This window comes from Galleria mellonella, unplaced genomic scaffold (genome assembly GCF_026898425.1).
Source record: "Galleria mellonella isolate WM207_F2 unplaced genomic scaffold, CSIRO_AGI_GalMel_v1 utg184, whole genome shotgun sequence".
NCBI classification, from domain to species: domain Eukaryota; kingdom Metazoa; phylum Arthropoda; class Insecta; order Lepidoptera; family Pyralidae; genus Galleria; species Galleria mellonella.
Genome location: NW_026442025.1, coordinates 12,638,000 through 12,656,641, shown reverse-complemented (window position 1 = coordinate 12,656,641; position 18,642 = coordinate 12,638,000). Strand labels below are relative to the sequence as shown.

At 35.4% G+C, this 18,642-nt stretch overlaps 1 protein-coding gene across 2 annotated transcripts in view; it reads left to right on the top strand.

The window, feature by feature from the left end:
* The window catches only part of LOC113512037 (uncharacterized), a 69,864-nt gene that overhangs the window by 41,651 nt on the left and 9,571 nt on the right, over nucleotides 1-18,642 (top strand). For both annotated transcript variants that reach the window (XM_052893771.1, XM_052893770.1), the window contains exon 4: nucleotides 8,440-8,570. In XM_052893771.1, the coding sequence (XP_052749731.1) occupies nucleotides 8,440-8,570 (131 nt within the window). The remainder of the gene's footprint in view (nucleotides 1-8,439; nucleotides 8,571-18,642) is intronic.

Sequence of the window (18,642 nt, the reverse complement as noted above, 5' to 3'; positions counted from 1 at the left end):
TATATATACAAATACAAGTACATATACATATATATATTATACGAGTATATACTCGGCGAAATGTGGGCGTGACGAGTGTTACGCCCCTCAAAACGCGAAAATAGTAGTGAATGTATTTTCTTTTTTTATATTTTAAAATGCAAAATATCTCATTACGAATACAGATGTATTTGATTATAGAAAAACGTTTAAAAATATACATGATATTTATGGTGCGAGTGTGAATATAATTTATAAACAGAAAATCCCTTTTATCTCTATTCCAAGAAGTAAATAGATTTTGTCTATTTTAAATATATGTACATATGATTGGAAATAGACTAGGTCACTTATTTAAAAGCGAAATTTTAAAAGTATCATCGAATCTGATATTTGGCCGTTTGGAATTAAATAAATATTTATAATTATAATATTAATATTATAATATTAATAAGGATTTATTTCAAAGAGTGTACTCGTAGAACATTTTTTAAAAAAGACAGACAAATTGGGAATGTCTTTCTGTTGAAAATAAACTGTTTACATTATGACAGTCCAGCCGTTCGAAATAAAATTTGATCAGTGAGTGTTCGTATGGATATACGCTCAGTCAGTCACGGGTTCATCCGCAGCCCCTTACGGGGGTGCAAGTACGGTTGTCGAGCATGTGATATCCGCGGCTGTGTCATTTTCTATAATAATAATATGAATCTCATCTTAACGACCAACAGACGAGATGACAATCTATATGCTAATACGTAAACCTTATTTTGTCTCCTTCCGATACCGACTTCAAAAAGAAGCAGGTTTTCAATTCAATGTCATTTTTTATGTTTGTTTCTTTATAACCACGTCAGTTATTATGTCAGTTGAAGCTATTTAGTTTTATTTTTTATTTGAAAGGATATACTTAGGTTTCATAGACATTTTTATCAAATTCAATCGATTGAGAATTTTTAAGTACGACTTCAATTAGTAGCTCATGTCTATAGGCGACGGTTACCACTTTCCATCAGGTGGGCCGTCAGCTTGTTTGTCATTCTAAGTTGTATAAAAAAAAGACTAATCAATTTTGTTAATATTACTTCTTAAAATTATGACTGTATTATTTTAGCAATTGTAAAAAGAACGTTTACACACCTATGTGACGGTAAATAATGCTGAATAATTGTAAATAATTTTAACATCTACTAGTGGCAATCACCAATTTTTTTTTAATGGATGATAATGGAATGGTGGCCCTACACGCACTAACGGTATACACCGGCGGAGCACCCGTGAAGGATGATAGGTGAGGATAAAGCAGGTCAGTTAGCCCATCGTGACTAATTCAACAAGAATTGTTGACGATGGTTTCCAGGGAGAACCACGTGGAGGTCGACCTAATAAAGTATATTGTTAGCAATGGCGCTGTCAAACTCCATTGCTAACAAACCCTTTCCCCCCTATATCACCAATATTTAGTAAATAAAATTTATTCATTCATTCTATCCCATCCGTATTTTTATCGTGAAGCAGTTGTGTTTGCATGGCTGTGTTCTGGTTTGAAGGGTGGGATATGGCAATGAAATTAAAGGAAACACAACTGACATATTGTTTACCATTCCGAATTGCAGAAAAAATGTAGCAAATACATATCTGTAGATATATATATATATATATGTATATCTGAGTGAAATTCCTTGTTTATTTATTCCCATATTTGGCAATTTCCTTTGCGCGTTGATCTGTCAGTCATTTCCTTCTTTTGTAATTCACAGTGATTTGCTCTAAAAGAGCACGTTTTCCGAATCGAAACTGAATTTCGTGCAAACGTTGCGAGCCGGTAGAGATGCGGGGGCAGGCAGACGCAAGATATGTCGACTGTGTACAGTTGCCAAGTGGCTAACATCGGCGATCTAAATCACAACACTGCGAATGCGATATCAACAGAATATCAAACGGCCCGACGAGACTACACTTTTAACGCGGATTGGTTTATTTGTGCATCGTATTATACTAACAAACATTTGCTCTTGATACGTCTCGCTCGGTATCGGTCGAGTACGCCAGACAGGCGGAAGTTCTATCGTGACTCTTTTCTTAAACTTGTATATTTGATAATCTTAAATATAAAATTCTCGTGTCGCGGTGTTTGTTACCAAACTCCTCCTAAACGGCTTTACCGATTTTTATGAAATTTTGTGTGCATATCGGGTAGGTCTGAGAATCGGCCAACATCTATTTTTCATACCCTTCAATGATAAGAGTGACCTACCACAATTTTTTTTTACAATTTTTTTTTATATTTATTTTAATATGATTTAGCATTGAAAAATACACATAAATTCAAATTTTCACGCTTTTACGATCAACTCCTGTTTTTTGATCGCGATTTTTATATGCCGCAATAGGGTCGCAAGATGGCAATCGAATATAATATAATAATTGTAGTACGATATATTTTCATGTATAGTTCTCGAAATAATGTATATGGTAAAACAACGTTTGCCGAGTCAGCTAGTAATAATAATAAATTTTTTGTCTTTCTTTACAAATATGGTACAGAAATTATAATCTGCATATATTAATAAATAAATAAATACATTGTGCAATATTCGTATGCCTGGCAGTAGGTACAAACTCAGCTTTTGCTGGACTGATACGCGTTCAGCGCTGATTTTCATTTTGCACCTACACAGGGCTAATTTTCAAATATTTATATATACGATATATAGATGGTACATAAAAAAAAATAAATAAATACAAATAAATGTGTATAAAAATAGTAAATAAAAGAAAACAAAAACCAGTGTACCAACAAATTAATGACAAGGAAAAATCGTTACAAAGTGATTTGCCTCATTGATTGCCTCGTAGATATATATTTTTAACCGACTTAAAAAACTGGTCAAGTGTTTGCATTCCAAAGGTTGATAGCTGAGACGGTAAAAGATTACTAACATAAAAAGAAAATCCCAAATGTAGCTAAATTCAAGCGATAGCACTCTTGGGAATTAAGGTGTTATACCACTTGTTACCATTGCATTTGTTACATATCTTATTCTAGACAGAAACATACTCGTGAACAAGATAATGCATTGCTGTATACGCTCGATTGAGTCATACTTTTTTAGCACAGAGATGGGAGACAAGCATACAGCTCGTCTGATGGTAAACAGATACTAAAAAAGGCGCTGGTAGAAGAGGAGGGCGGGGACAATAATAAAATAATAATATAGAGGCTTAACAGTTTAATTCCTTGAGACGTACATAATATACAATAATATGTCAATCAAGATGAAAAACAAACTAGGTATCAGAAGATATATTCAAAATATAAAAATATAAATCTAAAAAAGATAAACTTATATAAAAGAAGGTCTGTCGCCAACAGATACTATAAGCTATGGATGCCTGCAAATACCGGCATCATAATTGTAACAGAATAAATTAATACAAAATCTACTATTTTGATTAATAAGCAAATCTAAGCAGTGTTTTCAAAAATAAAGTATTTTATTGGTAGTATATTAGTTATCGTGCAATTGTCAAGTCATTATAGTTATTACAGAAATAAAGAATAAAACATTGATAAGGTCATTACAAATGTTAATAGGTTATTAACAATTTATAACAAAGTTGTTGAATACGTGCTTCTCTAGATACTGAGTAAAATAATTAACTCAGTTTAACCATGAGATCCACAACCTTTTGTAGAAGAACTGCTTTGCGAAACGACATGTTTTTAATGGATGGATATATAACTTTTGAACAATGTTACCACGAAATACTATTAAAAAGGGCATTAATAGAGCAGCATGCGTATAAAAAAGATTATTTTTTTTATATACAACTTAGAATGGCAAACAAGCTGACGGCCCACCTGATGAAAAGTGGTAACCGTCGCCTATAGACATGAGCAGTACCATGGATATAACAGAGCATACTGTTTCGCCCATGATACCCCCATGCGTTGCCATTCCTGAGGACTCAGATGTTATTCCAGTAAATTCACGCCATATCCCACCCTTCAAACCGAAACACAGCCATGCAAACACAACTGCTTCACGTTGAAACACGAATGGGACAGAGGTGGGTACTTGGGTAAGCAATCGACTTTTGTACAAAGTCTTCCTCTGGAGTCTGAATTATTACTCTGGAGACACTAAATAGTTATCTAAGGAATTGACGCAAGAGAAGCCAAGTGGACATTGACATCTAGCGTTATTAAATTGTAGCCACATTTTTTTTTGCTATCAATATTCTCAGAAATAGCAATCGAGTTGAAGGATGACTTGAGAATAACAATGTAGGCATAGCAACAAAACAAAATTGCACAATACTATCCGAGATTGACGAAAAGTTTTCAAAGTAAAATATGAAAATGTTTTTAGTAATAATGTATGCCGGGCGCCATGGCGTATTTAAATGTTAAAAATAGTGTGCGGCACATGAGAATTATCAGTCATCGCGCAATATATTGTTCTACCCGGCACGACCAACATAAACATTACAGTTTTTGATGGCCGAAATTTGGTTTTATTGCAAATTTTCATGTTTTCCTCATCAGGTTAGCTAATAAAGTTGACCTGTCCATACAGTTTTAAGAAAATAATTTGAATATGTTTGTCAAAATATGATTCTCTAAATCATTCTGGGGAAGAAGGAAGTAATGAGTCTTGCGGTCGTGCATGATTTAGTTCAATCTTCACACGGTTTCTCCTGAAAATTGTTGTGGTTACTTTCTGGTGGATTGGTCGCAGTTGGTCACCAGTTCTTTTTTATCTGTTATCTTTTACTGGTACTCCGTTAGCGTAAACCAATAGCGCAATCAGTTATACTTCTATTACTTAAAAAACTTATCTTCATGCTAAGTTTTTTTTATAAAGTTGCTAAAAGAAATCAAGTGACAAAGGTCTTATAAACATTTGAAAATAACTAAACATATTATGATGGCATATCAAGAAATAGCAAAATATTAGGAGTGCCTCCTTATGCTTTGCTGTTTTTTGAGGACAATGGTCTTATGGTATTAGAGCCATGTTCAATAACAGAGTGAATAATCGTCACGCATTGCCGTTTAGGAATTGATGCAGAAATAAATAAGGTGGGTTTACTATCTAGCCTCAATGCTTTATACGATATAAAAGAAACTGAAGATTATTATTTGTTTAGGCTCAAAATTCTCCAGGGGAAGTTATTGACTTTAATTGTATTTCGCTAACGATGGCTTACCCTGTCAGTTACGTTCAGAAAAATGCTTTTACTGCAATAAAACTACCTGCTCTGAGTGGCATCTTCATAACTCGATACTCAATCATTATAGGTACTCAATCCAGTTTATAAGTATGACGTGAATGTAAATTATATTCGGCCATGGAAACAAGACGTATGTTCAAGCATACTCCAATGTTACCGACCGGCTAACAAAACTATTGTTTACCAAAATTAACCAAACCTTGCATTCGCACTCATGTTGTTTACACTTCAATATAATTTACCGTATTTTTAATGTTTGTATTGAACTTGGGCCAAATTGTGTTTCTTTGTGAAAGTTGGTATATTTTCCTTATCACACGTAATTGGGTCAGGTTTGTGAAGTCGATTTCATAACGTCTAAATGAGCTTGCGGAGTAAGTTGTATTTTACTGAGTCTTGTAGGGTTTCAAAATTTTCTAGATTCACATATTATGGGATTCGTTTCCATTCAGTACAGTCATTTGGATTTAAAGCTGTATAATTAGCATCAAAAGATCTTTTTACTGTTTATCTCTGCTATGGATCTTCGTGTGTACTATGGTTTTTGAAAAGAACAGTTTGAAAAGCAAATTGAAAAAAGGAAGATTCTTAATTTGACGCCATATTTTGTTCACATGATCATTCTTTTTAAAATAGGGTTTACTCTTTTATTGATACCATAGTTGTTTGATAAAAGTTACCTATCACTGGCTGAGAATAATGCCCCTAAAAAGGCACACATTTACATCAGTTATTTGTATGATCGAAGATTACGTTTTCATCCCGCGATGGATACCAGACAATTTTGGGTTGGAAACGCTTAAAAAAACATTTGAAAAACGGCCATCAAACTGCTAAGTTTGCTAGCGTGTTTTTATAGTATACAATGTATATACAATATGGATAATATGAAAACTACAGTTTGTGATATAATAGTCAACAAGTAAAAAATGAATAATAAATAAATACACATAACATCACCAGACATTTAAAAGAGTAACTGTGGAGTTTCTTGCGGGTTCTTCTCAGCAGATAACAACATTCCGAATCCTATATTAGATTCGTCAAAAATAACGAATTGAAAGTGCTTAGCTAGTAAACAAGTCTATTTCAATAAAGGCGATTTGGATTTAAATAAAGTACAATATAGTAAAGTACGCCATTTTCAAAAATTTGTTTCTTTTTGCCAAAGCATTTCTAGGGAGACACTCTATCGATACAATAACTATCTAAACCTCATAACATTGACATTCCTGAGAGATAAGGTGTCGTACATCTGGTGCCAATATTTGTATTCTTCCAAGCGAAACATTGTTTCACAGAAATTGGTAGCTAAACAAAAAAAACCTCACCACCCAGCAACTCTTTTATCTTTTCCCATTGATCTAAATGTTTTATTAGTTTTAGTATGATAAGGTGTGAATCTTTTTATAGGCGATATCTTCCGGGCTCTAGTGTAGTTATTTCAAGACGCTGGTAGGTGTTAATTTAATTTATAATCTCGTGCCTTTATTCGCGAAGGCGTGGTACAAATATTCCTCAATGCCAAAAGTAATACAGATATTTTGAATATGGTCTACCTACACGAATTCTATGTTAATGGTCCCTAACTAATGTTTTCTTCAGTCAACCATATTCCAAATAATCTGTTGTCTACTACACGTATTATACGTGATTCAGGCCAAGTTTAAGTGTTTCGTTTGTTTGATTATTAGACTAGAGGATAACATTTTCTTTTAGTTGCCACCTACACGTAAGAAATAAATGAAAAATAATGAGTATAGACATTTTAATTAGACAACCGTTCACGGTTAGCTATGATAAATTTGTGTTCAGTAACACAAATTTTATCTACGGTCCTCTGAAGTGGAAGATAAATTCAGATGTTTCGTTATAAACGTATCATCAAACAAAATACGGCAGACGTGAAAAGTTACAAAATCCGTTAAATCCGTTAAATGAAATGTTAAATTTTTAAAGTAAAATATTTTATTCTCAAGTTTTTGACAATTTATACTGACCGTATTTTTTTTAACGAATTAAAATTCGCTGTAAAGAAAAAAAATGAAATAAACAAAATGGATTGTTAGCAATAAAGATTACTAGTTATCAGATCGACTTCCATGTTATACTCCCTGGAAACCATCGTGATTAATTCCTCCCTTAACCCCAATATATACTAGAAAGTAAACAACAGTGAAATTTAGAAGTACTATATAAAAATCTTCAAGTGTGAATATTTTTGTCGCTTATGTTTTTAGCTTTGTATAGTTTCCTGGTGAAACTATACAAGGGAGATATGGCAGTAAAATTACTGAGTATGAAGACAAAACTCAGTTCTTAGGAATGGTATGAGAAATGTAACAGAAGTACTGTTCATAGTTCTGTTCTTTTCTCTTTCTGTCAGGTGGGCTTTATGTTTTGTTTGTTTTTCGAAGTTTTAGAAGATACCCAAAGAATGCTGTAGTCATCTGTCGGCAGCCGTTCCCTCAGCTATAGAAATAAATCCACACGCATCACAATTCAGACGTCACTATAATAAAAATTTAAACTATAACATCAATCGCGACATAAACCGAATGACGTTGTGTCTAAAAGCATCCCACCTTTCTATTGTGCGTTGGTCCGCGGCGAGTAGTGATCCCAGAATAGTTCGACCTTTCCGATTACTGTGTCTAATGATATCCACTTCGAGACGAAGCGGTTTCATGAAAGAACTCTCGCTAAAATATCGCACTGCAATTATCAGCAGTTATTTATATCTTCCATCTTAAATTGTTTTACAGTCCATGTCAACACCTAATTAGGTATCTACCTGTCGAACAGCTTCGTGACAAATAATTTTTGGATAAAGGGATCAGTCTACCAGCTGGCCGACGGGCCAGATAGTTTGGTGTAGGATTTTTTTTCGAGATTCTTTTTTCTTGTACTAGCGTACTGTGCTTTATAGGTTTAAATTACTATAGAAATCTTTTCCGAACCCTTTGGATTTGAAAGATTTGAAGAAATATTTATAAAAATTTTCTCGTTTTCAATGTTTTTTGCACTTCTTGAAGATTATATTTATCTTATGTAGAAGAACAGCACCTACTCCAGAATAGTTTGGTGTCTATCTCAGGATCAGAAGTGGAGCTTTCAACTATAGGCAAAAACATGTCTAAGAGCATATTATTATGGAACCAGACCCCGCGTATCTTAAATTCGCCAATGGTTATGTTAATGATGTTCTAATATTTACAGACTCAAGTGTTGGGAGCATGTTCGGTGTACCACTGGCTCAGTGTGTGGAGACAGAGAAAGCATTGAGGCGACAGCATGGTGGCTCCAGAGCATCACTTACTTCGCTTGGAGCTCTAGAGAAAGGGGATGATGTGAGTTTCTTACTTCATCTATTTTCTATTTGCTGACCGCGGCTTTGAACCCTTTAAATTAGGATAAAAATATACTATGGGGAATCTGGGATACGATCCATCTGCACGTACCAAACTTAATCTGCATGGTACCTCTGTCTCAGAAGTGATTATGCTGTCATGCGTGACCGTGCCAGTTTAAGGGGTGGAATACTACACAGAAATTATAGAGAACGAAGGCATAATACCTCAGTCCTCAGGAATACCCTTAAGCCTGTGAAGTTATTAGTATAGACATGAAAAGCATAAATCGCGATATACCCGAAACCGAAGAAATTATGATGTTGAAAGAACACTTTGATTGTATTAAAATTAACTGTTTTTACTTTAAATTTTTTGTTTAAATGAAATGATGGTAGGTATTAAGTACACGTGGTAATCGTTAGGGAACTAAGTTTGACAACTCAAACCTTGGAACCTTCCAGAAAAAACCTTTTCCCAGAGAACTCTAAATTGATCAAATAAAATTAACGGCTATTATATAAATCAGAAAGTGAACGTCTGCCACTCTGTCTGCTCTCCCGTTATAGTGGATATGTGACGCAGGACAGGCCCTAGACAGTAGATAACGTAGGCGGCTATCTATGGGGTAAAATAGTAGTGAAAAAAGTGCGTGATAGTTCGTAAAAAAAAAGCAAATATAAGCCGCGAAACCTAGAAAATACAGTAAAAATACAAATAACAAGAATTTATATGTATCCGGGTGTTTTTAATATTTCAAAATACAACTTAGACTAGATTTAATTTTAATTTTATAAGGGATTTACGTTTTACATAATCTAGTTGTGAGTTACACAATTTTTTTAGCTTTGGAGACGGCATTCTTGTCTTTGCTTACATTAGCAAGAATGCTTGGATCGGGCCTTGTGACGTAAATTAAATTTATTGCGGAAAAATGGCGGGTATCAACTATACTGTATAGTTCAACAACAAATAGCTTACAAAACTCCCACTGCTCTAATTATGTGAAAATTTATGAATACTGGTTAATATTAGCGTGATACGGAAATTTAGTGTAGTCACATGAGTCGCATATTAATTTTATTTTATTTTATTATATATTTATATTTAATTCATTAGTAAAATATATCAACCATGAAAATTAACGGTACTACTAATTAATATACATACATATCTATATAAACTAAATATATATGAATAACAAATATACTTACACATATATGTTTTTTATTGTAATATAAAGTACATCATGAAATATATATCATGAAAATTAACAATTCTCTACGTTTTTATTGTACAGTACATTATAATAACTCATTTTAACATCCCACTGCTGGTAAGGGCTCTCTTTTTATAAAGTCGATTGCTTGGATACCTCTGTCCCATTCGTGTTTCAACCGTGAAGCAGCTGTGTTTGCATGGCTGTGTTTCGGTTTGAAGGGTGGGATATGGCGTGAATTTACAGGGTACAAAGGAATAACACCTGAGTCCTCAGGAATGGCAACGCATGGGGGGTATCATGGGCGAAACAGTATACTCTGTTATGTCCATGGTACTGCTCATGTCTATAGGCGACAGTTACCACTTTCCATGAGGTGGGCCGTCAGCTTGATTGCCATTCTAAGTTGTATAAAAAAAATAGGTTACATTACTATACTGGGAATGGGGCTTATTTTTAACGGACTTCAAAAAGTAAGAAGTTGTTAATTTGGTTGTGTTTTTATTGTTACTTCATAACTCCGTCAGTTATAAAGCAATTTGGAAATTGCTTGTTGTTTTCTTAAAGAACACTTACTTACTTACAGATTGATCCCATAGAAATTTTATCAAAAGCGTGTTGGAAATTTGGTTTTAAAATCAAAATGACTGGTTTTGTTATAATTGAAGCCAGTTTTTCTTTGAGGAACACAATCTTAATTATAAATACTTGTAATGGTATGCAAGTTGTTTCTCTAGCTAAAGATTCTTAAAGGTATAAATCGAGGGGAGGCCAACATCTCATTAGAATTGAGAGAAAATAATAGAGTCACCTCTTAAATCTTTTCTCCTGTCGAACTACACTGCTTTATTAAACATGCGTTTAAAGAATAACAACTCGAATGGCAAATAAGCTGATGGCCGACCTGATAGACAATGTTTTTGTTTTAGAATAGCGTATACGATACTACGGACAACAGAGAATACATTCTGTATTCTTGCGTCGCCATTTTAAGGATTGTTATGGCTTATATAGATGCAATAAGATCCATTATATATTGCTGGTATGGATCTATAATATTTTCAAAGCAAACTTTTGCGATGGTTATGACAGATAATAGTTTTGTACATGATTTGCTTCTCTCTGAAAGATGGACAAACATGTGTATAACCAATATTGATGTATGATACATCAATATCAATCAATAGTAACTAATGAATTAAAAATAGCTAGCAATGAATGCACTTTTGATATCTATTTTATACTAGCACCTAGTCAGCTAGTCTAGCATAAATTAGCCAATATTTTTGGACCCACAAAAACTTCGACGCATCCCCCAATTAATAAGGATCTGGTTAATAAAGGGAAGGGGGTAGTGGTCAGTTTTAGTTAGTAGTATAAATGGGAGTTTGGCATTCGGCATTTGAGCGCGCAGAAATAGTTTGTGTGTTGACGCCAAAACACGTAACGTTATGCATATGACGTGGCTTGGTGCACCTGGGACTATCCGATATACTTCATCTCGGAGAGAGGGAATTGTTAATAATGGGGATTAGTAGCCACTTTACTAACAATATGAGTATATCTAATATATATCGAATGGTACAGAATACCATCAGGCATTATAAATAGTAAATAAATAAATACCCTATCAGAATGATTTTCTATAAAGACTGATAATTTCTTTGCTATGGCCTAATTTACCTAATTTTATTCTTACCTGTCATCCCTTATTACTATCTCAGTGTGTATCGATAGCGCAGCCAGACTTACCATACCAATATCATCATATCCATAATTAATAGAGGACACAGTTGGCTTCTATCTACCTCAGAAGCCTATTGTGTGAAGCCCACCCTAGCGTAAAAACGGAGCTTTCAGCAATGCGCAAAGACATGTCTGAGAGTATATGTGCTTTCTTCAAGGTGCCGAGCGTCTCCTAATAAATAATCTTTACGCCAATGAGTATCATCCATAAAAAGTGTATTGGACTTCGTATCTTCGTACCTTTATATGGTGGATATTTTTAATAAATGAAAATGGTAACTCTTTGTGCTTTTGGTTTTTTGGCAGGCTCTCATCATGAATTTAGTAAACATTAACCGGAACTTAAACGAATAAATCATTTGACACATGCTTTTACATTTTTCCCATAAATTTAGCAAGCAAGCATTACCAAAACTCAAATATTGCGCTATTGACACGTGCGTGCCCTTTTTTCTATTCCTTGTATTTTTTTTCTCTATTCTACTTAATATCCACTGCCATCGTTAATACTAACGTTAAAATAGACCGTTCCAATTTTGCGCTGTTCCATACTAATTTTCCTAAATTATAGTTTCGAAGTTCTTAGAATGTGTCCACTTACAGCCTCATAAATTTGCATTGTTATGCTTTGTTTTCGTTTGCCGCTGAGCAACATGTATATTTGAATCCATTTCGCTCAATAAACGTCTGTTACATTATCATTAACGTAATAAATTGTATTGCGTGGACTTATTAATCACTTTTATATGGTTACACGTGTCTTTCGGAAGCGTGACCGGGATATGTTCATTGGCCGGGACACAGATAATATAAAACTATTGGCCGGGATAAAATGTAGTATATGTGCTGTTGCATCTCATATTGGCCGTTAATTGTCCACTTCCGTACATAGGCCTTCTTCTGTTGGATGGTTTTGCCAATAGTTGGCACGTTTGGCAGGCGGGCTGAAAAACGTAGTTAGGCCTTAGAGATGTTTTAAGAGGGATACTGCTGCTGATCCCTCGAGCTTAAATTTCATTAGTCGCCTCCAACGACACCCACGAGAAAGGGAGGGGTGGTATATTTTATGCCAAAACGATGTGATGACGAGAGACGAGAAATGTTGTTGTAAACATGTTTATAAAATTTTGTAATGATTGGTCAGCCGTTACGGCGCCAAGAGGGTACAAACAAACTTACTGTAGATTTAATACGGGTATACCGGGAATGCCATAAGGACTGTTCCTTATGGCATTCTATGGGGGAGGGCTGTCCAGCAGTGGACGGATAATGGCTGAAACGATGATGATTATACCGGGAAGCTGTTATTCTTGTTTATCTAGGTTTTGATATGTAGGATGAGATGGGAGTAATTAGGATTTCTAATGTGAATGATGTCACTCAAAAACTTTATGCCACGAAGGTCGACAACAAGAGAGTTACACCTTTGATCATGAGAGCGTTCATGGCAGTGGCAATTGTTTGCTGCTCGTATTTATTTAATAATAGATAACAGTTTAACGGTAACCTCACCTGTGCTATTGGTTTACTGGCAGAGTACCAGTGAACATGACAGGTGAAGACGAAGTCAGGTCAGTTGGTCCAAAGGATTTATCAATAAATCATGATGGTTTCCAGATGAGACTGTATAGAGACTATTTTGTATAAACTATCATTTTCGTAAATTCGTTAGGCGTGTAGGTCCTAGCATAGAATAGGCAACCTCTTCCTTTCCCGTGGGTATCATAAGAAGCGACTAAGGGAGTCTATGTTCTTAAAATATCACCAAAAGTTAAACTGCGTTTGCTAACCCACCTGCTAAGCGTGGCAACTAATGGCAGAACTCCCCTTATGGGGGAGGTTATGTTTAGCAGTAAAAAGTTAACGGCTGATACATCCCTTTCGTAAATACCCCGATGATCTCGATATCTACAATAGTAGGTAAACGACCTCACCTCCAGAATGCAGTGGGATACAACCACAAACTGATTTGTATTCAGAGAAACACGGATCTATTTTCGTCAACTGATACTTAGAAAAGCGATTCACGTACCTATGGTATGATAAAATTATAGTGGCTTTAATTAGAACATGAAAAGCCGAGGTAATCTGATACCTGTGACGTTGCACGACGTCACACACGACCTATTAGCCCTGATCTGACGGCATCTGACGTCTGTTTCGGCGTGTCGCAATCGTTTGAACGAGTAGTTTTTACGAGACCGTTATTTGGGTTACGCGATGACGTTAAAAAAGGGCGAACATAGTGGGATGTGCTGAAGAAATGGCTTATTTTATGTGCTTGTTGTGGCAGTAGTGTCTTAATATTGTGATTCGTTTTGTTTTAGTACCTGACAAGGCAAGAGACAGTATTATCACAGACAGGTGTGAGGGGAAAGTTTTGAAAAGGATCTTATGACCAGAATTGATTTGAATTTTTATGCGACTTGGAATGACAAATAAAATGATGACTACATTGATAAATAGTGATAATCGTCGCTTATAGATTATAGATATAAAAAGAAGCATGGTCGTAACAGGGAATTCATCTAACATCCTAGACCCAAAATGGTCAAGGACAATGCGATTTCATAGGTGCTTTCTCCCGCAAACGCTCAGGTTCTGGAAGGATCATGATACTGCTCATGTCTATAGGTGATAGTTACCACTTTCCATCAGATGGGCCGTCAGCTTGTTTGCCATTCTAAGTTGAATAAACAAAAGATCTTCCTGCTTAGAGTTTCTCCAGAGACCACAGTATGGGGTTCTTTAAAAAGGGCTTAATAAAGTTTCTTAAGGGTCGACAATGCGCGCGTGATATCCCTGGTGTTACAGGCATTTGTATGCTATGGTAACCGTTTAACATCAGTCGGGTCATATGTTTGTTTGCTTACAATAAAAAAAAAATTATGGCCACGATACATGCTATTGTGTTGGCATTCTTGATGTCTGAGATAATGTGGATACTAAGTTATTACGTAGTAATATAATTGCTGCGAGTATATCCCATCTTTTATATCAAAAAGCAAGACAGACAAGCAAAACTGATATGAATGTTCTGATGGTTTGAATTTGGTGAGAGGATTTTTTTTTATACAACTTAGAATGGCAAACAAGCTGACGGCCCACCTGATGGAAAGCGGGAACCGTCGCCCATAGACGTGAGTAGTACCATGGACATAACAGAGTATACTGTTTCGCCCATGATACCCTCCATGCGCTGCCAATTATGAAGACTCAGGTGTTATTCCTCTGTACCCTGTAAAATCACGCCATATCCCACCCTTCAAACCGAAACACAGCCATGCAAACACAACTGCTTCACGGTTGAAACACGAATGGGACAGAGGTAGCCAAGCAAACGACTTTTTTACAAAGTCTCCCTCTGGATGATGTAAGCAAATTTATAGCGTAGAAGTAATTGACTCCTGTTATATTACTCACAATACCTAAATTTAATATTGAACTAGGTGTTATTCTGCGGAAGCCCATGTCAATAGTCAGTTTTACATTTATTACCTATACCATTATAATTATTTTATTTAATTCCGCTAACATTAGTATGCGTGCAACTGCCAACACTACAAAACTGACCACTGTTATTATTACCAGAAACTTTATGATCTTCTATCATTATCATATTACATTCAACGTTTCACTGTTAAACATAGGCCTCCTCCATTAGGCAGGTTTTACCAATAGCTACAAGGCTTAGCTAAAAAAAACCCACATGGTTTTTTTTTATGGGTGACAATGGAATGGTAACCCCGCCTGCGCTAACGGTATACGCTGGCGGAGCATCAGTGAAGGGTGATAGATGAGAATGAAAACAGGTCAGTTAGCCCATCATGATGAATTCATCAGGAATTAACCATGATAGTTTCCAGGGGGAACCGCGAGGAGGTCGACCTGGTTGGGTACATTGCTAGCAATGGGATTCTTAGTTTCCATTACTAACAATCCCTTTCCCCCCATAGCAGGTGGATTGTCAAATGCAGTTAGGCCTTTGGTGATGTTTTAAAAGGGACGCTGTTGCTCATCCTTCGACCATTAAATATTAATTTTCTATAATAGTCAAATTTTTCTGCCCTGCAAAAATTTTCTCAGTTTGGACGTCGAACTATTAACACTAGAATCCGATCAGTGATCTATAAATTTGCCTGAAGATGCCTTGTTTAGACAGAAAGACTTTATACAAAAGTAATTAGCTTGAATACGCCCCATTTGTAATTCTGCTATGAAGCAGTTGTGCTTGCCTGTGTTCAAGGGCATGATGTGACATTGAATATACAGAACATATAACACCATAGTCTTTAACCATAAAGAATTCTATGGGTCCATGTCTACAGGCGACGGTTACTACTTTCCATCAAGTGGGCCGTCGGATTGTTCGCTATTGTTCTTATAAAAAATTTACTATTTTTATAAATAAATCTAGCATTATTACTGGACTCGTTAGTGAGTTTTGGACAATTAATGAATGAATATACTTTATTTGAATTATACTTAATAGGGAATAAGCAAGACAATTAATAAATGTAACGATACAGTTGTATAAGTACAGTAAGGTGGTCTTATTGCTGAGAGCAATCTTTTCAAGAGAACCGACTAATTGTTGTAATTAATATCGAGTTGTATTTCGAAAATATATGCCGTTTATTAAACATGCTTCATTTTCCATGATTTTGAACAAGTTATATGTAAAAATAAAATTAACATTAGGTATATTCACAGTATCTTTGCAGAGATAATTTGCTATGACCTAACTAACAGCCGTCAATAATTTCGAGCTCGGAGCGTCATTTCTAAGATTTATTGCGGCGGCTGACTCGTCATTGTTTGTCTGTTTGTACAGACACGCCTTCGGAAGCAGCTGTCTGTCGTGCTGTCTGGGCCGTTATCCTGTGTATCATCCGACCCACATGTATTTGTATTTAAATATTACCTGACCAATTGTACTGTACGTTTTATTCCTATTTTATTATTTATACTCATATGTGAAAGTTTGTAAACATGTTTGAATGATTGTTAATCAATAATATAACCAGAGAGAGACTTTGACTAGGGCCGTGAAGGCAAACCAAAAGTCGTTTGCAATAGATATGCGTCTCATTCTTGTTTTATATAGCTATAAATAATATATGTTTTTTTTCCAAATGGATGACAATGGAAACAGTATACTCCATGTCCATGGTACGCGTCTATCGACGGTTACAACTTTCCATCAGGGGGCACGTCAGTGTTTGCCAAGGATGATACGTGAGGATGAAGCAGGTCAATTAGCCCATCGTGACAAATTCAACAAGAATTGTTCACGACGGTTTCCAGGGGGAACCACGTGGACGTCGACATAATAGAGTATATTGCTAGCAATGGGGCTGTCAAACTCCATTGCTAATAATCCCGTTTCCCCCCAAACAGTTGTCTTTGCATGACTGTGTTTCGGTTTGAAGGGTGTAATATGGCGGTGCATTTACAGTGTATTTACAGTGTACAGAGAAATAACACCTGAGTCCTCAGTTATGGTAACGCATGTGGGGTATCATGGGCGAAACAGTATACTCTGTTATGTCCATGGTACTGCTCATGTGTATATGCGACGGTTACCACTTTCCATCAGGTAGGCCGTCAGCATGTTTGCCATTCTAAGCCGTATAAACGAAGTTACTCTTAAACGACTAAATGGATTTTTGTATTAAACAAAATTTTATAAGAATCTATATTTTTTTTAATGGGTGATAATGGAATAGTTATCCCAAACGGCATACGCCGACGGGGCACCAATGAGGGATGATATCTGAGAATAAAAAGGCAGGTCAGTTAACCTATCGCTTTGAATACACCTATGGAGGGGGGAAAGGGATTGTTAGTAATGGAGACTAAAAATCCCATTGCTAGCAATATACCCAACCAGGTCGACCTCTTCGTGGTTCCCCCTGGAAACTATCATGGTTAATTCCTGTTGAATTCATCATGATGGGCTAACTGGCCTGTTTTCATTTTCATCTATCACCCTTCACTGGTGCTCCGCCAGCGTATCCCGATAGCGCAGGCGGGGTTACCATTCCATTTTCATTCACCAAAAAAAAAATACACTTATGGAATTCAACACGATGGTTTCTAGAGGGGATCACGTGGAGGTCGACCTGATTGGGTATATTGCTAGCGATGCAACTAGTGTTCTGCGTTACTATTTCTATGAGGTTGTCCCAATAAATAAAGCACTAAAGTTTAAGAGGTGATAATTACAGAAAATGAAATTAGCATCAAGATAAATAAACATACAGACATACAGCGGGCGAACACTATGCGCCGATTTGTGTATAAACAAACACAACATTTTATTACATACGTCATAAATCTTTTTCTTCGAGAGGCATCTCAAATTTGCTTGATTTTCTACATAAGTAACATATTATTGTTTTTTTTTTTCTCTATTCAAACATGCACCGCCTACTTATTTCTCTGTTCGCCCAATGTATATATATATATATATATATATATATATATATATATATATATTAGGTGCACGTTCTCATAAGTTTGAGAAGATTGTATATACATTAACAGTTAAAGAAAATACGGTCCACCTGATATATATATATATATATATATATATATATATATATATATATATATATATATATATATATATATATATATATATATTGCCATTCCTGAGGATTCAAATGTTATTCTCTGTACCCTGTAAATTCACGCCATATCCCACCCTTTAAACCGAAACACAGCCATGCAAACACAACTGCTGTACGGTAGAAACACGAATGGGACAGAGATATCTAAGCAGACGACTTTTGCACAAAATCTCTCAATTCTCTCGGCAATAATGCATTTAGTAATCCAGTAACTAGGGATATTATTTATAAATTACTAAATCTTTTCTGTTTTAGTATACTAGTGATAGTAGAGTAAGACTAAATTTTTAGAGGAGGGTCAATAATTTCGCATGATATACAATGCGCACTTTTAGTCCTTCTGTACACACTCATCTTACATGTTTAGATTTAGAACTTGTGATATATACAAACTAAATTTAATAGCATTTAATGCAAGCCAAGTTATTTAGAGCGTTTGAGCGATGAGTTAGTAATTAATTATTTAGGAATG